The 23,057-nt window shown below is 39.4% G+C and overlaps 3 protein-coding genes across 4 annotated transcripts in view; 2 read left to right on the forward strand and 1 right to left on the reverse strand.

Moving 5' to 3' along the window:
- On the forward strand, positions 1-17,695 carry NEK4 (NIMA related kinase 4). Its single transcript, XM_075514223.1, has 16 exons — positions 1-277; positions 3,792-4,058; positions 5,068-5,265; positions 6,144-6,251; positions 6,917-7,071; positions 7,748-7,889; positions 8,765-9,190; positions 9,620-9,673; positions 9,900-10,043; positions 10,934-11,074; positions 11,451-11,517; positions 11,916-12,022; positions 13,363-13,451; positions 14,073-14,278; positions 15,866-15,999; positions 16,702-17,695. The coding sequence occupies exons 1-16, from the start codon at positions 185-187 to the stop codon at positions 16,792-16,794; spliced, it is 2,424 nt and encodes an 807-aa protein (XP_075370338.1). The 5' UTR covers positions 1-184; the 3' UTR covers positions 16,795-17,695.
- Positions 16,983-21,092, reverse strand: SPCS1 (signal peptidase complex subunit 1). The gene is made up of 4 exons (XM_075514231.1): positions 20,679-21,092; positions 19,927-19,986; positions 19,496-19,582; positions 16,983-18,518 (listed from the first exon to the last, which is right to left on the reverse strand). The coding sequence occupies exons 1-4, from the start codon at positions 21,090-21,092 to the stop codon at positions 18,396-18,398; spliced, it is 684 nt and encodes a 227-aa protein (XP_075370346.1). The 3' UTR covers positions 16,983-18,395.
- GLT8D1 (glycosyltransferase 8 domain containing 1) overlaps positions 21,051-23,057 on the forward strand; it is an 8,085-nt gene continuing 6,078 nt past the window's right edge. Inside the window, exons 1-2 of one of the 2 annotated variants that reach the window (XM_075514228.1) lie at positions 21,051-21,189; positions 22,959-23,018. In XM_075514228.1, coding sequence (XP_075370343.1) covers positions 23,003-23,018 — 16 coding nt within the window. In that variant the 5' untranslated portion in view covers positions 21,051-21,189; positions 22,959-23,002. The other variant, XM_075514230.1, reaches the window with a different exon arrangement.

Consider the following 23,057-nt stretch of genomic DNA (forward strand, 5'->3'; position numbering starts at 1 on the left):
ATAGAGAGGAGACGTGCGGCGGTCCGCTCTGCACGCCGGTACGGCGTGCTCTCTATGGCAGTGGGGAGCCGTGGGCATCTCTATGGCAGCGGGGGCCGCGCTGCCGGGCGGGCGGGCCCTGGGGGCGCCGGCAGCCGGGCACTGACCGGGCCCGGACCTGGACTCGGGCCCGGGCGGCGGGAGGATGCCCCTGGCTGCCTACTGCGTCCTCCGAGCCGTGGGGAAGGGCAGCTACGGGGAGGTGAGCCTGGTGCGGCACCAGCAGGACAGCAAGCAGGTAGCGAGGGGCTGGTCGCAGGCGGGCACGGCTGCGGCCGTGGTTTGGTGTGAGGGGGATGGCCGTGGCCTGCTCTGGGGGTGCCGCTGGGGCCGTGGCCTGTTTGGGGGGTGCGACCTGTGGCCCGGCCTTGGCCTGTGGCCCTGACGACAGCCCCGGGCTGTGGTATGGTGTTGGGGTGCAGCTGTGACCATGACCTGGTGTTGAGGTGTGACTGCAGCCACATGAGCTGGGCTTGCCCATCGAGGTATTCCTGTTTTCCTCCCTTGTCTATGAAGACTTTTATTAAAGGTCTTTATTAATGAAATGAAAAGACTTTTATTAATGGTCTTCTGGAGAAGACTCTTTATTTTCCCATTTTAATCTCAAAAAATCCCCCCGAAACCCAACCCCCCCCAAATCCTCACTTTTTTCCACTTTTTTTTCATTTAAATAAAACTGCGTATTGTTTTTTTTAAAACACATAATCCCTTGTTTTGGGGAGGAAAACCTAGCTTTGGTAGTCCTTTGGACAACAGGGAAATACAGCCTGCTCTTTCTAGCGCGAAGCAGAAAAGGTTGCTCTTGGCTTCTGTAGTCTGTTTACAACATGCACGTGTGGTAGAGATAAAAATGATAGCAAGGATGGAAAAAAGAGCTTCTGGTGTTGGCTTTCGCTGGCATCAACTCTGCTGAAGGAAGATGGGCTTTGTGTTTGCTGTATCGACTGCGGCAGAACCTGGCAAATTTTTGGTTATGTCAGAGTTGAAGTGCAAGTATTTTTTTTCTTTGCCTTTTTGTTGGAAATTTGAAATAATCTGTCTTGCCTGGCCAAAGCAGGTGTGTTTGATAGAAAATGCGAGAGGATAAAGAAGTGGGGATGGAGAACACCCACAGAGCAGTACCACAGAAACCTTGGGTGTGAGCCTTATGCCCAGGATTTGACTAGAGATGACACGTTTGTGCCCAGTGGTGATCAGAGGGTGCGTCCTTTCCGGATGAAGGCAGGGAAGACGCTGGAATCCAAAGGCAAATCCCTATGACCAGTGGGTTGGGTAGCAGCGATGGCAGCACTTGTTCCCTCCAGGCCAGTCACTACGGTGCATAGTCCAATGTCCGCAAAGAGTTGCTAAACTTGTCGTCCTAAAAGTAAACAGTGCATTGAGGTGACTTTCAACAGTATACAGGTCCTTGGATTTCACCTCTTTGTCATGCTGCTGATCATTAACATTGGCAAGAGCCTTGCTTCCTTATCGTTGTTGTTTTAGCTTAAATATTTGATGCGTTTTACTCTGTCTTATCTTTTGCCAACTTTTATAAGCTTTCTTCTGTAGCAGGATGATCGGGGTTTTTTGTTGTGGCTTTGGCATAGTGCTACATGTTCTGTGAAATAAATTATATTTTATTTAAGCGTATTTGCTGTTAACTGAATGCTGGTTTTTTTGTGGAGAAGGTGAAGTGGCTCTAAACGTTTAAAACAAAAAAAAATGCAATTTGTACACAATTTGGTATCAAATAAGGTGGAAGAGCATTGCAATAGACTTCATGGGAATCTTGCCAGGATAACATGCTCATTAAACCAAAGATAACCAATGCCATGTTTAAAGTTAGGTTATATGCATGCTTTTTGCGTTTTGGTCGTATATTGTCTAAAGACAGCTGCTGATATAAAGCTAAAAGCTTTTGGTTTCCATGCCCAAAGATACGGTTGTAGTTGGCTTGTCATATAGAACGCAGTAGTTACAGCATTTCTATTGTATTTTAAACTTAGATGATGCTGTACACAACTAGTTTTGTTATATTCCCCTTGGGACCTGTGTGTCATCACAGGTTACAAGAATTGAGGAGCTTGTCTAATATCCAGCAGACTTCTGAAACACAGAATCACGAGGTACTGTTGTTTCCTGCATAATTGGTTCCCTTGGTATATATATAGGGGGTAGTCTTCCTCAAGACTAATTAAATGTGCCAGACTAAATTGGCCAGCATGGGAAGTAGACACCCTAAGTAATTGCCAAGGACACTGAAATTGAGTAAGTAAAAATTTTTTTTTTAGATGTTTTGATTTAAAAGCTCTCAGGTAAGAGTGGGGTCAGGTGTGACCATGGTATGATTGTTCCATGGAAAGCTGATGCCTTAAAAGTGATTACCACAAAATTTACATCAGGAAGGGGGCCAGGTCAGACCTAAATATTGGTGCTGTGTATGATGAACACGTGCTGTGGATTTTATTGTCTCATCTTCAGCTTCAATTATATTTTTGCTAAAACCTGAAATTCCTTAGAAAAACATTTGGCATAGTACATATTAGGGAAGTAAATATCAGCTTTCATATGTAGTTTTAAAAAATTCTAAACCCATCTTAATACAGAATAAAAGAAACTTAGGAATGAGCGTAAGACCTTTTGGCTCTTTCATTATGACCAAAAGTCTCTACTTCCCTGTAATAGTTCATTTCTTCTTGAACAAGTTTAAGCCTGCATATGCAAAAACTCATAAATGCAACACATAGTTTTAAAAAAAGTAAATTATGTCTGCTTTCAGATTTTTGAGAAAGTATTTTTTCAATGTGCCCTTAACTATACCAGCCCTCCAACTGCATCTCTACTTGCTACATTTCTTTTCCTGATGGAAGCTTTTTTCCTATTCTGCTGTGCTTCACTGTTTTGTAGACTTTTTGTACAAAGCAATTAATCCCAAGTCAGTTCTGCCTTGGGTGTCTTCTGCCAGGTACAAGTTTTTTCAGAAAAGAATGAACAGACTGAAAAGCTCAGCAGCGTTATTTTGCGCATTCAGAAATTCAGCTCTATTAGGTATTTCTTGTGAATATGATAATGAGGAATTTGTAATCTAAGCTGAGAAAACTGAGATGGAAACTGAGATTTTAACAACTTGTTTGGTCTTCAAATGTATGATCTATGTTTGCCAATGTTGTGAGATGTTATTTCTTGAGCTTCTCTTTTTTTACAAAGAACATATGTTTCCTTTCACTTCTTCAGAAATGAAAAGTCCATTTTTCCTTAAAAGAAGACGAAAGGAGTTGAGTTTGGTTTTCTAGCAGAGAAGAGCAAAATAAGTCTATCCAGATGACTTTTATCCTAAACTTCCATTGTCATTTTTTGCATATGACTGCATACTTTCCTTAAAGTTGTTATGTTTTTAAAATTACTATTGAAGTGGCCCATTTTGAGAGTAACTGTGATGCACAAAGCTTAAGAGATGAATGATAGACACACATTTAAAGTGAGAGTGGGGAAAAAAAGATAAATGTGAACATTAGTCAAAAGAAAGCAAAATACCACAAAATTCCTGGGCAGAGTTTCATTCAGGTAGATGAATGGAATAGCCACACCGTTTCCATTTTTACGGCGTAATGGTAGAAATGATGTATAACTGCTAGACGAATTGCAGTCTTCGTATAGAATAATGTGTGGAGATTTCAAATACTGTATTTCTTTTAGATTTGGGGAATTCCCTAGGTCTTCTGCATAGTTACTTTCATTTCTCATGATATACCTTGCAATTTCTTTTACAGTATGTCATCAAAAAATTAAACCTTAAAAATGCTTCCAACCGAGAGAGGAAAGCAGCAGAACAAGAGGCACAGTTGTTATCCCAGTTGAAACACCCGAACATAGTCACCTACAGAGAGTCCTGGCAGGGGGAAGATGGCCTATTGTATATTGTTATGGGCTTCTGCGAGGGAGGAGATCTGTATCACAAACTTAAAGAGCAGAAGGGCAAACTTTTGCCTGAGAATCAGGTGGTGGAGTGGTTTGTCCAGATTGCCATGGCACTGCAGGTAAATAAAGTATAACTTTGTCACCTTCAGATGTAAATTTAATTTGGCTCTTCCTTTATTTAAAAATTCCACAGTTAGGCTACAGGCTTTGAATTCTAGTTTGGCTGGGTTAGCATCTAAATACAATGTTTATTAGTACATTAAAAATGTTCACAGGTCATTGCAGTCAAATTAACATTTTCAGGTAAGAAATTGCTATCGTATTTATTTCTACACCTCTGTATCAGGGTAGACAATGGTAACCTCCAGGGTGTTTACAATTCTAGTCTGAAATGCTTCTCTGGTTTGAAAGTTTAGATTAAATTTTCAAAATGTAGTTAAAAAAAAAAAAGGCAGATTATTTCAGAAGCATTTTGTGTTCTGTGGTTTTTCTGGTGTTTTTTAATGGTAAATTTAGACTACTCATTCATCATTTCTATTAAACCTTATCTCACTCTGTTGAAATTTAGGAATTGGAGGTGATCAAACTTTAAAGACAATTGTTATAGTAATAAAGACCAGATATAAACATTAACACTAAGCAATAAGAAATTGGACAGAAAATTCTATCTTAAAGTTGCCTGTTGTGATCAGACGTACACAAGTCTCCAGTATTGCCTGTTCTTGTTTATTAGAAGACTAATTTTCTTCCCTGTTTACACAAAGCTCACATTGTATTTTCCACTGAAATTTTATACTTAAGACTAAGAAATTATTGTCAAGAAATGGAGGCAGCAGAAAGTGAATTAAAGTCTGAGTCTTAACTTTACATTTTTATTTCCTCTTTTCTGCTGGCTTGTTAGAGCCATACAAGGAGATTTCACAGTGCCAAGTTTTGGGTCCATGCCTATATCAGTCGTTCTTAATGTTAATTCACTAATACTGTCCTTAGTAGGGGCACTCCTGACTTTGATGTGTCTTTTCTGCGTTTATATTTTCCCTCTTTGACTTGTGTAATGTGATTTTACTTTTCAGTGTAGAAGAACCAATTAGGAGTTACTTAACTATTTATGTGGTTTTTTTCCCCCAGTATTTACATGAAAAGCACATTCTGCACAGAGATCTTAAAACTCAAAATGTTTTTCTGACACGAACAAATATAATTAAAGTGGGTGACCTGGGAATAGCCAGAGTGTTGGAAAACCAATATGACATGGCCAGCACTCTCATAGGCACACCGTACTACATGAGCCCTGAACTCTTTTCTAACAAACCCTACGACTACAAGGTAGAGTATGTTAATGCAAATGTCGTTTCTACTTCGTTAGGCCGCTTATTTTGTTTGTCTGAGAAATTTACAATCTTATCTATTGTTTTATTTTCTTACTGCTGCCAACTCTTTTTAATGTCCCCAAAGACCAAACAAAAAAATAGGGGAGAGATTCGCAGGGACCTTTGTTTCTGGAACTGTGTTAGCTGCAGTAGGTGGGAATTAATAGAATGCGATAACTTATCACAGCCAAGGTGTTCAGCAGGCTGCCTCTACCTATCACAGCATGCCAATGTAAACAAAAAAATTGGTCTATGTTAGCTGCATTTTCTAAACTTATTATATAACAGACAGGAAGCTTTATACTCAAAAGTCTGTATTAGACATAACAGCAGCATTAAAAAAAAAAAAAGAAATTTTAAGTAGAGAAATAAGCAGTGTTGCTGTGAATTTAAAATACAACAAAATAAAGCAAACGTGCTCTTCTATACCTGTTCAGCTCTTGCTGCAAACCACACGCACCGTAAAGATAAGTGTCCACAATGAGCAAGAGCTGAGGGGAAACAGTTCTTCCAATGAAAAATCAAAAGATTTTCATTTGCCAGTTAGAACCAATGTTGTACTTAAAAAGAAAACAAACAAAAAACCTTATGAACAGCAACTTTCTACGCTTCTTTTCAGAAAAATCTGATGATATTTGGAAGAAAGTAATTACATTGATCAAAATTAAAAATAAAAGAGACGGAAGCCAAAAATTTGCAATGGGGTTTGGTCTTAATTAGTTTACTGTCATTAAAGGCCTCTTTGAAAGCAGGTGACTAAGTCTGGAAATAAAACTTCTACAATTAATAAAAAGTTCCCAAAATGTTTTTTTTTTTTTTTTCCCCTTTTTTCAGTCTGATGTTTGGGCGTTAGGCTGCTGCGTTTATGAAATGGCTACACTGAAACATGCCTTTAATGCTAAAGACATGAATTCTTTGGTTTATCGAATTATTGAAGGAAAGGTAAAAACTTCTAAAATTTTTTTAATCTGTGCTTGAATTTTCTATCTAGAATTTGAGATTATCTTTTCCAATCAAATATTTCATGGAGTTAAAATATTTTGCATGTTACATGCATCATCAAATATGTTGTAAGACTGGTATTTCATGTGGGTATATGATGTAATATCAGACCCAGGGAGTTATTAATTTGTAGATACTGCTAGAGTTTCTTGTTACCCTTTTGTGTAACTAGTATATTGATTAATTTTCAAAGTTCTGAGATGACTGACTTAATTTGCTTCTGGTTTAAACATAGTGCAAAGAATTAAATCACTATCCATGTGATGCCATTTTCCTGTTAGGTAAGACTGGCTTATTTAAGTGTCTGTCTTGCTTTGGTATATAATGAAGTTAACATGGATTTATTTTATATAAATTTTAAAGCCTATTCACAGAACTTTAGCTGCTGATATTAATAAAAATTTATGAACAGTTCTTAGACAAAACACTTGGAATTTCTATATTCTGTTTGATCTTAAGCACTTGGGTAACTTAGCATATGAACAATGGAACTATTTTTAATGCAAAGTATGTAGCTGAATATAAATGTCATGCATAAATAATCTAGCAGTAGTTCCTATTGACAAATACGTTAAATAATATCAGACTTCCCTTTCCTTTTACAGTTGCCACCCATGCCAAAGGATTACAGCCCACAGTTGGTAGAAATAATACGAACTATGCTCAGTAAAAAACCTGAGGAAAGACCTAGTGTGAAAAGCATACTACGACAGCCATATATCAGGCACCAAATTTCTTTGTTTTTGGAAGCCACGAAGGCGTAAGATATTTTCATTTGAGTGATTCTGTGCAAAATATTCATGTTACTGTGGTCTTTGTTTTACAAGTTCTCCTATTTTTTTGTAGCAGGATAAAATTAGTTCTGTTATGTGCAGTTACAAACCATATGAACATAGGAGTTTCTTTAGATTTTTTTTTGAGAAACAGGAGGGAATTAGAATGGACATGAGCTTTTTCTGCAAATGCAGAATAAAACTGCAATGGTTAAGATTGCACAGCTTATTCAGAGAGTTAAAAAAAAAAAGTAGCACCAGTATTTTCAAGGAAGTGCTGTGAGACATACATCTTTCCATATGGTTCTTTGAGGCCATTTATCAGTTGAGAGTTGTAACACCAAGTTCCTTTTGATATTCACTGATGTAATTATTTTTCTTTGTCAGGTTTAGTCAGTTATTTTACTGCCTCCAGATAGGACTGATCTTGGTGCTCTGCAGAACAAGTGTACGTTGCTGGCAGAGTCTGAATGGTGTTTTTAAGCTCCTTTTATAGAGATGAAAATGAGTATGTTGTGTGGTCTGTTGAAAAAGTCCAATATCTTATACTCTCTGTATGTAAGCTGTTTAGTAGAGTGGATTTTTTTAATTAGTATAATCTAAAGAAATATCTTAAAGTCTTGTTGATGGTGACTGAATAAGCAACTTTCATTTTCTTTACAGGAAAGCAGCCAGAAGTCATAAGAAAACAGTGAATTCTAAACCTAAAGATCCTTGTTCTGTGGTCTCAGTTAAGAATGACTCTCATAGCAGGAAGGTTACACACCAAAACCACTCCTTTGAGCAAGCCAGGAAATACAAAGTTGTGAGATATATATTTTTTTCTTTAAAAAACAAAACAAACAAACAACAACAAAAAACCAAAAACCACTTGCTTTTCCTAGAGAAAAAAAACCAGTTTTATAAGAAGTGCCTTGAGCATTTGTAAGAACATTGATCTGATTCCTAGCAATGTGTAAAATTCATATGAAGGAATTGTGTTTAGGCAAGAGTGGAAGTAAACAAACAGCTGTGGATCAGTAAAACTAATGGCAATGTCTTAACTCTAAGATGTTAACTAAACAACATCTGTTTTTTTCATTCGTGGGTCACTATGTGAATTACTCATGGAGTATTTGAAGTCAAATATTTTTTCAAATATTTGATGACAAGTGGTAATCATTTTTAAATATATGTTTTTGACTGGAAAAAACAGTTACAACCAAAAATTGTTTATTGTTGGAATTCTTTCCAGTGTTTAGAACAAGTCTTTTGTGATGGTTAGTCTTGTGCATGTTTTTTATTTTCTGTAATGAGTCTACTATTGTGGGTTTAAGCTTTCAGTGCTGAAATACAGAATGGATATGGTGTAGTACATCTTAAAAACTGTTGGTACTTGTTGGCTCCTCCCTTATGGAAGAGCCAAGGGAGTACAACTTTTCTTTCATGGTCCTGGTGAAAAGTAGGTGTACTGCATGTGTATAAACTAATGCCTGAAATATGTCATTTGCAAATGCAGCCTGTATCTCTTTAAAAGTGAGGGTTGCGGCTTTTTTGAGGCTCTTAATCTGTAATTGATCATAATTTCATTGCAGTTTATGTATTCTGGTATGTTAATGATTTTCCTTTGGTGCTTATTCTTTCATATATGCATAATACCCAAAAGGTAATTCCTTTTTTTTGTTTTCCTTTTAATTCTAGAATGAAGAAGACTGCATTGTCAAATATAAAGCCACCAAATTTTGTCCCTCAGAGAAACCAGCTGTTGAGTTGGAAAGAAAACCAAGCAATAATGATTTGAACAACCTGACAGACTCCTTAGCTACAGTTAGTGAAGTGAACATTGATATCTTACCATCTGAAAGGATGAAGTATGGAAGTGAGAAGTGTGGCAGTGAGCGTATTCCAGAGAATATTAAAGCAAAGTATGTAAATGTTCCAGGGAATTCTAAAATAACATCCAGTAGCCCACCAATTAAGGAAAATGGACTACAGAAAAGAGCAAAGCAAGCTTTTGAAGCTGAAAATGTTGATTCTAAGCAGTCTTCTGTTGATGCTATAGAAGAACATGGTGACACTTTGAAACTCCTGCAGCCTGTATCAAAAGACCAAAAGCAAACTGACCTGGTAATGTATTTATGCTTACTTGAAATAGATTTAACTAATGGCCAGCTCTTAAAATTTAGAGAGCTGCTGCACGTGTTTTTCTGTCAAAGTAGGATGCTACTGATGCAATTATTGAGACGCTGAAGTAGTTAGGAGCCTTGGTTTCAAATTTGCAAAGGCAACATGGTGAAGTATTTTTAGGCTTGCATCTAGATGATGAAAATTCTGTTTTTACAGGGAACAACAGTTTTCTTTTCCAGCTGAAAAGAGAGATGGTAAGAATAGTTTTGTAACTTCTTTGTTCTATGTTCTAAATAGGCCTGGCTAATCTCGAGCTGGTCCTGATTTGGATGGGGAGGTAACAGGTGGTGACTGTCTTTTCACTGCATTTTGGTCTACAGTGAGATTTTTGTATGCACTTTTCTAACGAGAAGTCATTATCTATTGTAGAGCTTGGATTCTACTGAAAAGCTGCTAGCACCGTTTGTTCCTGTTGTAATTCAAGTAAGTGTCCTTCTTTGAAGGTTTAGTAGCTTAAAAACGCTGGTACAGCAGGTATTTTTTTCTAACTGTCTATCAAGTAAGAGTTTATTGTGGTTGTTACTGTGATATGTTAAGGTGGATGCAGTCCAAATGGTAAAGTGGCCTGTGCTGATTTTTTAAAGAAGTGTGTATGTGTAAATCTGGAAGTGGCATGTCTACATTTTTTAAAAATACTTTTACTTATTAGGATGACATTGGTAATGGAGCTTCGGGAGATGCTCAGGAAAAACTTACTTCCCACTTGCAGCCTCATAGTTCTGTCAGTGAACCCTCTCTCTCACGGCAGCGACGACAGAAGAAAAGAGAGCTAGCTGAAGTCTGTTCAGAGAAGGTGCAGATACTCAGAAAATAATTCTCCTCTTTCCTTTAAGACTCCTGCATTTTTTACTCTTTAAAAATGGGACCTATATTTTTTTAAAAAGGGTGGGGTTTTTTATGCTGTTCTTGTTTCATGTGTACTTATATAACTTCATTGGTAACAAAATGCAGAACACTCAAGATGTCCTTTAGAAGCAGTCTGTGTAAATCTTTGAAAATCTCCATAACCCTCACAAGTGTGAGGTGGGTGTGCCAGGTGGGTGCAAGGAAACACAGTGAACTGTGAGCTTTGCTTTTGCTGTGCTACAGTCTTTCCTAGCAATTTCCATCAGGACTTCTCACTGTGACTACAAAATATATAGCAGTACTTTTCCTGACTGTTGTGGATAAGGCCACTTGTAGCAGGTAGTAGCTTACTAGTGTTTTAGAACAGACATGTGTAATGGCTGCCCTTAGCTTATGAGTGCAAACTCTAGGAAGAAAATCTTGGCCCTTACACGTGCACATAAGATAGGGCTCCTGTCAATGCTTCCACACTGAGCAGAGAGATTTCTTTGGGGAAAGGCACTGGCTATACAAGGATAGAGAAGAGGGTGATTGGTTTTCAGTATCATATCCTATTTTTCTCTTGGATTTTGCTATTTGAGGGTGGGGACAGTTGCAAAAGCATTGGCTGAAAAATAGTCTGGGAGGAGGGAGATAAGATGTAGAGATGGGGAGAAGGGAAGTGGAAGCAAGCAGAAGTGTGGAGAGGGAGGGATGAAGTTGGGAGATGTGAGGAGGTTACAGTAGGATCCAAAACCTCTGGCATCCAGCCTTACCATGCAAGAATATCTTCTAGATTGCAGAATACTTTAACCTTTAATAAAAAAGGTAAAAATTCTTGCTCCCTTCTCTTTCAAGTTCAGAGCAGCTGCTCCTCAGCCTTTACCTTTTCCTTCGGATGTGAACACAAAGACAACACAGAGCTGTGCAGAGCAGAATGCTGCTGAAGTCTCTGAATCTGTAAATAGCACCAAAACCAGTCAAGTTGCCATTTCAAAGGTTAGTGCTGAATACCGTGTCAGTTTATTTTTGTCTCTTGTTCCTTCTGAGCAGTTTGTTCTTTGAGTGTATGCACAGTGAGTAAAGAGATGTATAGTAGCTTCCTACCTAATGGAAGTCAAGCACCTGGTCAGTGCAGGATGAGAAGTTGCCTTGCTAAACCAGGGAGGTCAGAAGCTACTCTTCTAGAGTGTATTAGTCTCATTGACCAAGATCATTTTGTAGTAAATAATTAAGCATTTGTTAGATGATCAAAAGGTCTACTCTAATAGCTCTCTTCCATGTCAGTTAAAAGGTTTTTTTGCTTTATAGGTGATTAGATAACAAAAGCCACTGTGGTGATAGCTAATTAATATCAAATTAACTTCTTTTGAAGGAACGGCCCTTGTCAGCAAGAGAACGAAGGAGGCTGAAACAGTCTCGGGAGGAGATGTTTCCCTCTGGTAATTTTTATGTTTGCACGTTAACGTTCTATGTATAAGTAGGCTGATAACGTCTTTGTGAAGAAATTATAACTTGCTGTCTGTTCTTCACTAACATCTTCAGAAAGATGCACTAAGGGTCTAGTTCTGTGTTAAATAAAAATTTCTGTTAACGTGTTTATTTTTCTGCTTCTTATTCAGTTATGTTCAGTTGTGTTTAGTGGTGACAAGTTGTCTTTGAAATGTACACGAAGCGCAGAATATACACCTTTCAGATAGAAGCTTCAGTGTTTTCTCTTAGCAGAATCCCTACCTGCCTGTCTTCTGCCAGGTGATAGACTTTTTCTTGCATGAGCATGAAACTAATTCAAAATACATGCAGCTAAGTTGTAAATATTGTAAAAATGTCATCCTTCCAGTGATTCCAGCAAGACGAACGTCAAATAGTGCAGTAGTTGAAGCAAAATCATATATGGAAAATCATGTTAAAGTTGCTCACTCCTCATCAGATCCCAGTATTTCTCAGGTAAACTGGGGTCATCTGCTTTTGAAATATTTAAATGCAGGCACAATTTGGGAAGAAAATGATATTTTAAAAAAACTCTACGTGTGGAAGAAACTCTCAGTCAATAGGGGCGCACAGTTCTCTATATATAGCTTTATAAGTCCTGGGGTAGAGTACAGATGTCTAATCCACCTTTTTGTTTGACTAGATCAGTTTAAAATTCTAGCCTCACTGTGCATTTTCACTCCACTTGTCAGAGATGAAGGCTAGGGATCTCTTACTGATTGTTCTGGGCTCTCTAAATTGCAGGCTTTATTTTATTTTGGAAGGGAAAAAGTTTATCCTGAACTATGCTTTAGTTATAGATGAGTAGTCTACTTTAAATTTCTATTAACAACACACTACCTTTAGCCTGGTACATCTAACTTTGCTTTGGTAGTGGTGTTTGAACTTTTTTTTTTTTTTTTTAAAAATCTGCAGTCATATTAAGTGCATACATTTATGTGCTGGCAATAAGGAATAGATGCTAGATAAAAAGTGAATAGTTTCTGTTAACATACTCCTCCTTGTCTAATTAGAAAGTCTTTTTTTAAGATCTTAAACGTACATTGGACAAAAATCTTCTGCAACACCAGGGGAACATTATTAATGCAAATAAATGCAGAAGAGTAACTGTGAAGCAATTTTAGTCTGAAATGTCAAAGTGTAGGCTCTGTTGTCCTCAGCCCAGAACTTGCATGGAAGGTGTTTTGCATGTTTGACCTACGTGTGTATGCTTATAAGTGGCATCTAAATACAAAAACTTCATCTGCATTCACAAACTGAGATTACGTAAGGTTAGTACACGCTAGTTGTATGTGCATATGCTAGTGATGTTTTTGCATATTATGCTATGCATTGAACACAAGACTGTAGAGACAGAAGTGGTTAAAGCCTCCATATAATTTAGGGAATGCAGGGAACTTACTGAACTGATAAAAATATATTGAAATATGATTTTAAAATGTGTATTAAAGGCCAGTAGATGGGCTAAGGGTAATGACTTTGTCAGTTCTTAGCCAATTATATTATAAACGTACATGATTTAATTGTTTTTAATAGAGGCACTTGGTGAAGCATTTATAGTGGTTAAAACTGCACGACTGAGATGTAACGCTAGTCAAATACACATTTCATAAAGTATGTCCTGTGTATTAGCTTGTATGTAAAACCAAAGGTTACACCTTTTAAATATTATCAAGCTGAGTCTGTAAAAATATGCTTTTTGAGTTTTTTTTCTGTGTAAGAGAAGTAATTCATGCCATATTGATAAATTACTTTTGACTATTAGAATTTTTGTCATTTATTCCCTCTTCACTTAGAGAAAGAGAGTAACCCATTGCCTGTCTGATGATGAGTTAAGCTCTTCCACAAGCTCTACAGATAAGTCTGATGGCGATTCCAAGGAGAAGTAAGTATTGTATTTTAATACTGTGCAAGAGTTTTCACTCCTATAGTGGACCTTGACTTGGAGTGGAAAAAAATGGCAGGAATTGCTTTCAGTTTATCTCTGTATAGTGAGTGATTGAAGAAGTATGTGATGCATAAAGAAAACAAACTCCATGTAATTGTTGCCCCTCTGTGATTGTCTACCTCTGTTTTTTGTCAACTGTAGCTTCCCAGCAAACCAACCTTCCAGCATCAAAGGACATATACTGTCAGGATGCATTAAAAGCATGAGTTCAAAGGTGCCAATATGCTTCCTTTCCACTGTGAATGAGGCTGAATTTATTTCTGATTTTGTCAGTGTAAGCAGCTTTTCAAAAACTATGATTTGTTGCATTAGCACAGGTGCAGCTACACAGGTAGCAGTAGCCGATAGGATTGTGAATTGTTGCTAGGTGAATGGGCTCTGAGCCTTTGTTAGATGAAATACTGATAATGTTGCTATTGATAAAACTGCACCACAAGAAGTAATTTAGCATGGAATACTTAGCAGGACCTCACTAAACCTATTGAAAGTCCTCTGAATGCAAGGTGGCAGTTGCATCGTGAATGGTGACTGAATTACATCTTATTTCTCCTCTATTAGAAAAAGCAATATGAATGAAATGAATGACTTGGTGCAGCTAATGACATGGACACTGAAAATGGACTCTAAGGAGAACTCTGAATACTGTGTAACTTCGACTCCAGCCACAGAGTTTAAACTTCATAGAAAATATCGAGACACTTTGATTTTGCATGGAAAATCACCTGATGAATCAGAGGAATTAAAATTTGAAGAGATTTCTTCAGGTCTGTTGCTCTGTTATTTAAATGAATGGTTGTCAACTGCTAATAACCAAAGAAAACCTGCTAGTGGGCAACAGAAGACAATCCACTCTTATTTCTTCTCAAGTCTCAACAATGCTTACAGAAGTAAACATCTTTCTAAATAATTTTGTGTGCAAAACTGCTCTAGTTGTGGTTTACTTGCCAATGAAAGGAATGTGTGATCGATCTGTGTAATTATTAATGAAGAGAGAAAGCTGGTCTGCAATATGAGGTTTTCCCATGTGACTTATACTTAGAAGCTTCCAAAATGAACAGTTGGCATTGAGTATTTTGAAATAAGATTTTTAAGGCATTCAAACGATTTGATAGCTGTAAAGCTTTGTGAATTATGGATAAAGCTGAAATTGTACACAAAGCATTAACAACAGCAGAGGTTTGTACGAGTGTAGAAGTTCATCCTTATTGCAGAATTTGGGCAAGCTTATTTTTCCTACAGATACAGGTGCAAGAATTGAATAATTTTTCATATTTAAGGTCTGGCTTAGACTGTAACTATGTATATGTATTCCAAAAAGCAAGAAAAAATTGTATTTGCTATGACTGCACTTACTATGCAACAAGAACAAGTGAAAAAGCTGAGGGAAGGTTTTTGAAGTCTCAGACCTCCTTGTGCTTATTGTTTTAAATGAGAAGGATTCTACTTGTAACTAGTCTGGTGGTAGGCAAAGCAATGGGAGAACACTGGATTTTACTCTGGTAAATTGATTCTGCATAGCTAAAGTAAAATACGTTGAAAGAGTTTGTCTCTAAACAGGTATGAGAACGTTGAAGGTACAAATTTCAGTGGTATTTTTTTTTCCTGTCTGTTTTTCTCACTCTTCAAGTATTGTATAGTGAGATCCTCTAGCTATTTATTTACTACCATTTGGGATGACAGGGCTACTGCATTTCTGAGCTGAAACTTATTTTAATTAGATCAGATATTTTATGTTCAGAAGGTGATCCATCATATGAAAGGAGTGTTGGTGATTTCAGTGATTAAAAGAGCAAGCTAGTGTTCTCAGTTCAGTTCCTAATGGAGGCCTCCCCTTATAAAATGACTATCTCGTTGGCAGCTTCAGCTGAGGAGCAAAAGATTCAAAGGCTGTTGAGACAAACAGGCAGATGGCAGAAACAATGCCATTACTGTTTTACAGTGATTAAACTTTTTTTACATTTGCTGTAAGTACAAGTGATTGAATTATTAAAATGTTTGGGTGGTGGTGTAGTATCAGAGAGTAGTACTTTTCATTCAAATAATATTTGTAATATAGTATACAGGAACCACCTGAAACAAAGTTACAGGGACCTAATTGTGCAAACCATGCCTGTGTTGACTTTGTACTGTCCAGTGTCTTAAGAGTTAGCATCTGAGTGCTTCTGATTCACCATGTTTGTTGATAGTTCTAGCTAGCCAGTTCAGATAAAGTTATTTCATGCAAATGGTCAGCTGTGGTAATACTTACAATGTCATCCCATATCCTTCTTCTGCATAGAGTACGAAAATTGACTATACTGAAAGTAATTATTACTGCATTGATCCTTTTTTTTTTTTTTTTTTCTCACTAGATATGTTATCAGTTCCTGACAAGATTAGGAGAATGGTTGAAATCCTGAGATCTGATGTGGTGCAAGGATTGGGAGTGAAACTTCTTGAGAAGGTGTACAGCATCATGGAAGAAGACGATGAAGTGAAAAGAGAGGTGAATGTCTTTCATATTAAAATTGCTTAATTTCTTTATAGATAAATGAGCAGGGTCTTTACTACCCCCCCCCCTTTAGATATTGATACAGTAGTGCAAACCTTGATTCCAAAAAGTGTTTATGTAGTTGGCAGGCAAGGGCCTAAGTATGTTGTCGTTTTCAATCTTAAAAAATTTGATTCTGGATGTGGACTGTTCAACCACAAATTCTTCAGAAAGCATAGGAGCTTTAGAATTGTACCATGGTCCCTGAGTTTGCGGAAGATGCAAGGGATGTGAGTAACTTTACTCTGTGGTATTTCTCCTATAATAATTTCTTTTGAACCGTAATTTTTTGCCTTCATGTTACTTTGCCTAATGCCCCTTATGTCCAAAGTGAGAAACAGTTTAATATCTATTCCTAATAGAGGTGAGTGAGCAATACCTCCAGCTCATTTGATTCAAAACTTGGTTACAAATAAAATACTGCATGGGTAAGTATAACCTGTGAAGATCTGATTTATATTTTAAATTGTAGGGTGGATTTGGAACCCTCTTGCCTTCAGGCAACAGACTCTTCCATTTTTCTTCCCTCCCATCTATGTTGTCAAACTTCACATGCTGCTTTCAGTTGAGTGCTTTGGTATTTTTTTTGGTAGTTCCTGCTTTTTCCTTGCTCAATGTCAATAAATTTTGTGGGGTTTTTTTGTGTGTTCTAAACAGCTGCAGTTGCGGGAGTATATGGGAGACAAGTATGCAAGTTACAGTGCAAAGGCACGCCATCTGAAATTTCTTGAAGAAAATGTGAAGTTCTGACCAAACTTTTTCCTTAGAGAAAAGGACTGTTTTATAGCTCATTTGATAGATTGGACCAGCTTACAAAGCACATTTATCCACTGACCTCCTTTGCTGGAATAAGGAGGTGAACTTGCAAAAAACGTTATAGTTTGTAGTAATATTTTTCTTGTTAAAATGTGAACCAGGCTATCACTTCTCAGAAGAGAAACTGTTTAGTTTAGTTTTTATTCTCTTAATGAAACTTTTAAAAGTTGCTTTTATAGATGCAAAGAGGGATGGATACCAAGTTTTGTACATAAAGGAGTGTCAAAAACTGATGTTTTGATTTTAATTTGTCATAGCAAAAGGTTTTTGGTATGGTCATATACTAAATACAGTAACAAAATCTATGCCAAGGCTATGGTGTGATAGGCTATAAGCTATTACATCAAATAGCTGTGAAAATTTAGCAGGCAGAAACAATTACCAATTTTTGTAGCACCAGAAACCCTCCAGGTTTGGTACACTGCCAAGTGAAAAGTGCTAAAGGGGGTGGTTGTACTGCTTTTTAAGCAGAGCCTTTGCTTTTGTGTCTTATTGCTAAGGCAGTCACCAAGGTGGTGGAAAGTATTTGGTAACTGGGTAAAATAAGTCTGAAAATGCTTGAAAGGAACACAGCTATGGTTACCATGGTCCCAGCTGGAGAAATCCCTTTGCCTTACAAATACTAATTCCTTTTAGGAATGAAAGTGCCCAAGACCAGGGTCACTTAGAGAAATAGGTGTCTCAGATTTTCCCTTTCTTTGCATCTAGATTGTGTTGCTACATGTGCCCAGGCATTGTCATGTACCATCACTACAGAAAAAGCATGTATTCTTTTTTAAAGGATAAAGAAGTCAGAAGGGAATTGAATTTGTAAAATAAAATTTTAAATGCACAACCTGTCTCTTTCCCTGTCTCTAGCTTAAATATTGTAACCTTCAGCACCTATGAAGGGGACTAACATGACACTCAGTAGTAAAAATGTGCAATGCCTATGAATCCTGCTGCCTCTCACATACTAGATGCCCAAGTTACAAGGTTTCAAGAGCTACTGTATTATGCAGAGTTAAGATGTTACCTTCTCTACCCACGCAAATTAATTTTAAACAAAAAATGCCACTCTGCAGTCTCCTATCCTAGAACACTTTCCCGTTCTTAGCATTTTTCAGAACTGTGGGATATGTACTGTTTTACAGTACTTGTTACAGCCTGACACTACTGATAGCTTGCTTTACAAATGGTTAGAAATATTTTAGTAGAAGTCCAGCTGTATATTATCTTTTAGGTTATGGCAACAGCTTAACTAGACTTGATCCCATCTGCTGTGTTCCTTTTTACTAAACTACTTGAGTAAGATGTGACCTCCAGTAGCCTTCTAAAGTTAATCCCTCCCCCACCTGCCTTCCCCATGACTTTACTGAAACTCCAGCCAAAATTTAGAGAGCCTTCATGCTCTCTGCAGATCTTGGTGTACTCATGGTAGTATACAAAGTAGTAAGAAAAAAACCCAAACACTAAGCCAAGAAGTGAACGCAAGAACACTAAGCCAGGAATCGCATTTAACAAAATTTAACAAACAGCATGAAGAACCACATTTTTTAGCTTTTAGCATGTCTCTTTGGCTTTCTGTCTGCTGGCTTCTTTTCTTCTGATCCCGACTCTTGGACAGGTAGCCACTTCAGAGGATTGCGGCGGTACATAGGCCACGGAGGGAGCGTTAGCTTAGAGAAAAGGAATGAAGTCAAAACATGTTAATATAGATGCTAGATAAGTGTTTTGTACAGCTTGTTAGGAAAATCTCATTCCCTAACTATTGTACCAGTTAGTCTTAAGAAAGTTCATACAATTTCATACTGTAAAGATACATATATAGTCTACACTGTATACTGCATAGTCATGCTTAAATACGCATGGCTGAAGGACCCCAGCTCATTGCAAGGAGGAGGAGGATGACAGCACCTACCCTGAATTAAAAAGGATACCCCAGACTACTGAGGTTAATGCCAGCATCCTAGCCCCTCTAACACCTCTGTGAAACTCTCCCATTATCTGGCATCAGAGGTAAGGAACTGTAGCAACGCTGACTCCAGGGACGTTTCGATCAAAGCAGCAGATGGATGATGATGCCACAGAATTATAGTGGCTTTTCAAAACAGTAGTATGTGTGTGTTAAGTAGTGATTGGTCAAATCATGTTGCATCTGAATGCTTGAAAGGTGTAAGAACCATGTGTAAAACTGCATACGGCGTGCCCCAGTTGGAACGGGACACCTCATGTGCATGAATAAGGAATTACTCTCGTAATTTTATACTTGCATCCTAGCCTCTCCCCTCGGTCAGCATGGGCCATCTGCAAGATTTTTGTGACAAGCTACTACTCCACAGAAAGCCTTACTGTCCTTTCTGTTATCAATGCTATCAGCTTCACTTAAAAGTAACATTTAATTGAAATTAAAAACTAATTTAATGTTACATAGCAGTATTAAATCACAGTGTTCTCTAAAATCTTACTAGCATTTGAGAAAAGGCACTTACTAGCTTGTAAAGCACTTTCTACAGATCAAGGAAAGTACTAACAGTGTATTAACAATCTGAATTACATAGCAAACTTTTGTCTGTGCTGACAGCCCCTTAATTTAATGATTATTTCAGATTAAATAATGCATGTATTTTCTGGTTTGGGCAAAGAAAATTCTTACCAAACACGATAAAGCAAATCCAGCCATAACTATGTAGACAGTCCATCCAAACTGTTCAGTGATGTATCCATAGATGAAACCAATTATCTGAAAAAAAAAAAAAAAAAAATTTAAAAAGCTTTAAACAAACAAAAACATTTCCCATGCCATGATTAAATTGTGGGGCAGGGGGGAGAAGTTAAGTAGAAAAATACAGGTTTTTCAAAAGCACAGTTCATACATCTTTCTAACCTTGTTTTCAAAGTTGTAGGCCAATAACAAAAGTAAAAGATTGAAAGAAGAAAAGTCTCAATCCATAACAGCCCCTCTGATTTTGTCTAAAGCTTTTAGTGACCCAGTCAAGCCAAACAATCAGAAACCCCCCCTTGTTTGTAAGATCAGAAAACAAAATAAATCCTTTATGTTATCACCCATAGTTCTAGTATACTTACTGCAGAGACAAGAATGATTCCTTGAAAAATCTGTTCTGCTAATTTTTGGCCCTTGTAGTCCTGTGGAAAGAGATTTTTTTTTTTTTGTCAATTACCCAAAACACAAACCTACCACTTAAACTCTTTCAGGTTAGAGCCTAGAGTCAGCCTGGCCACAGGTTCTCGGCTTTTTTGTTCAACTTTCAAACCAGACTGGAATTATTTTTCTTACAGTGTCTGGATTTCAAGTGTAAAAGAATAAAGCTCTTAAATCACTTAACACCTCCCCTACAGTCTTGACCACACCATCTCAAAATAAAAGCAAGCACTGTCTGTTCAGGATAGGTAATGCAAGTTCAGAATATCATTGCGGTTAGCTTAATATCACTATGTAAAAGCCATAACACCACAAAAGAAAGCATATGCTTGTCACATACGATATGTGTCACCTGCGTTTGCATGACCTTAGAAAACGTGGCTCCCGATGAAAACGCTTTGCTTTCTGGCTGTCTGTAGTACAGACGGAAAAGCGTAGAGCGGTTTCCTTTGCACAGCTGTACATCACCTTCATTTTACAGATCATTAAAGCTCGACTTTTCAGACCAAAAAATCGAAACGATACGGAGTACCGCCCCAAAGCGGTTCCTCACGCGCAGCTGCCAACACCGCATGGAGGAAGGGGAACGCTACAACCCGCACGCAGCCCTGTCGCCAGCAGCGACAAGGGGACGAGGGCCCGGGCACGGCCGGGCCTCCCGTGGCGGCTGCCCTACCATCTGCGTGGGGATGGAGCGGAAGATGTTCAGCATGGCGGCGGAGAGCGGCGCCTCACAGTCCTCGTCCTGTTCCTCCTCGTAGTCGTCTCCGTCTTCCTCGTCAGAGCCCTGCGGCGGCTGCCGGCTGCCCGCGTCGCCCTGCGAGGCGGAGGCGGCGGGCTGGCTCGGCGGGTACCGCTGCTCAGCGCGACGCCCACCGCGGTGACGGTGAAGCAAGACCGGAAGGCGGCTGCTGAGCTGGCCGGAAACACGCCCCTTTCGCTCCGCCCCGTCCTCCACCAGCCCGAGGTAGCAGCCTGCTGCCTCAGCCGTCGGCTCCGCGCCGCCATCGCCGCCGCAGCCCCGGACCTGGGCCTGGGCCTGGGCCTCGGCCTCGGCCTCCCTTGCGCCGTCGTCGCCCTGCGCCGCCATCGGTAACGGCCGGCGCGACGCGGCGCGGGACGCTGTCTCCCAGGCAACGGCGGCTTCGAGCCTCAGGACCCCTGGCTGAGGGGCCTTCAGCCGGCAGGTGCGAGGCGCCTGCGGTGTCGCCTGTCCGGAATCGACGCTGACTTGGCAGCCTGCGGGCGGCCCTTCCCGCGCAAGGCTCGAGCTCTGCTCGCAAGCTCGTCGGTAGCTGCCGCAGCCCCATTAGTGTAGTACGGCGGGCGCGGCGCGGCCTTCGCTCCCCGCCGCCATCAGGCATCGCATCGGACACCTGCGGCCCGGTGGGCTGCTGGTGGGTGGCGGCGGCCGCGGGGGCGGCGCTGCCGCGGTGGCAGTTGGCGGCGGCGCGGGCGGACGGTGAGCGGGTCTCGGTGGAGGAGAGCTGGGCCAGGCCAGGCCCTGCCGGCCTCGGAGCGGGGCTCCTGGGGCCCCCGCTGGGCTGTGCCTCCCGATGGCCGCGGAGGAGGAGCTGTGCGGGAGCCCCGCCGAGGCGGCGGCCCGAGGGAGCGCGGTTTGTGCTGCTGGGCCGTGCAGCTCCTGGAGGATGCAGTGAAGCGGGGGGGAACAGTCGTGTGCCCAACTTACTGGGTGTTCACCGCGCCGCCGCAGTAACTGAAATTGCGGCAGCGTAGCGATGAGCGGGTGTTTGAGTATTTTCGCGTGGGTTTGTGTTTGCACTGACAATAATTTCTGGACAAGTCAATCTGTAAATGCTTTTAGCACAGGCTGTTGTAGTGTCACTAAAGGGCAGAAGTTGTATGTGTGTGTGCGTGCACCCTCAGCATCGCTGCCACAGGGACTGAGGAGCATTGCAGCATGCTTCCTTTTAAAGAGAGACATTGTGTTGTACTCCTGTAAGCTAAGGCTACGTGTCCTGACCGACTTCAGTAGCGCTGTAGACATGGCACACGGCATTTATTTGTTGTGCTTGGTAAATATATCCCCACGGGAGAAATGGAACAGCAGAAAGAAGATGTCTGATGCACAACACAGTTTGCAGTCTTAATGTGGAAATTTTACAAGTGTTTTAATATAGAACTGTCTCTGTTTCTTGAATCTGGCGTGTTGTTATGGTGTGAGTGTTTTCTGTTTGTTACTTGAGAGCTACTTCACGCTCCAGGATGCATAGCTCTTATTCTGATTTCATAATCACTGGTACCATTAAATAATTAATATGTGTGTTTGAATTGCATACTGAAATTGCATCATTGCTTTGAGTGTGTGTTTTTATCCCCTTCTACCTATAGCATGATGGTAATTAATACCTTCTTTTACACTTTTGTGATCCTTTTTGTGTGACGACACTTCAGCTGATATTCTGTTATATTTTATGTAGAGAATTTCATGGTTTTGTAAGCGTAAAATGCTATTTGTTAAAATCTTATAAACGCTGTGTCCTGCCAAAATCTTGCAGTTAGTTAAGTATGGAAAGAAATGTTTAATCATTTGCCTTATTTCTGGGATGCTTCCGGTTCAGATAGTTAAATAAATTGGTTCAACACTAAAGAAAAATCCATACATAATCTTCTAGATTCGTTTCAGATCACTTTTGACTGGTAGACGGAGTTTGGGTTGGTTGGTTTGGTTTTTTTTCTGTCAGTGAAGTAAATGGCAAAATCTCTGTCTCCCTTTTAATCTCTGAGTTGTGCTTTAGACACGTCATTGTAGCTACATACTTACTGAGATGCCATACTCAGTTATTAAAATGTAACATACAGTTTTATCTTTATAAGAGAAGGAAACATTCACTGCATTCAGAAACTGTTTTGACACTCCTGGTGATAGTGTGCTATGCCTTGTGTATGCATGCGCTGGAAATAGGAATTGACTGCCATGTTTTTTCTCTTACAGGTTTGCAGGAGGCTTATGCTAATAAATAAAATAACAAGAGAAAAATGACATTAAGGAAAGGTATGTGTATATGTATGCGTCTAATTTTTTAAAAATCTC

Source organism: Mycteria americana, chromosome 11, assembly GCF_035582795.1.
Source record: "Mycteria americana isolate JAX WOST 10 ecotype Jacksonville Zoo and Gardens chromosome 11, USCA_MyAme_1.0, whole genome shotgun sequence".
NCBI classification, from domain to species: Eukaryota; Metazoa; Chordata; class Aves; order Ciconiiformes; family Ciconiidae; genus Mycteria; species Mycteria americana.

Bases quoted from the DNA above. Each gene is read 5' to 3' on its own strand.
- NEK4 (XM_075514223.1), top strand. From the start codon at position 185: ATGCCCCTGGCTGCCTACTGCGTCCTCCGAGCCGTGGGGAAGGGCAGC. The intron at 7,890-8,764 runs GTGAGATATATA...TTTTAATTCTAG, and splicing joins AAGCCAGGAAATACAAAGTT to AATGAAGAAGACTGCATTGT. The intron at 14,279-15,865 runs GTCTGTTGCTCT...TTTTCTCACTAG, and splicing joins ATTTGAAGAGATTTCTTCAG to ATATGTTATCAGTTCCTGAC.
- SPCS1 (XM_075514231.1), bottom strand. From the start codon at position 21,092: ATGGCGGCGCAGGGCGACGACGGCGCAAGGGAGGCCGAGGCCGAGGCC. The intron at 19,987-20,678 runs GTAGGGCAGCCG...CTCTTTCCACAG, and splicing joins GCTCCATCCCCACGCAGATG to GACTACAAGGGCCAAAAATT. The intron at 18,519-19,495 runs GTAAGAATTTTC...CTTTTCTCTAAG, and splicing joins GATTTGCTTTATCGTGTTTG to CTAACGCTCCCTCCGTGGCC.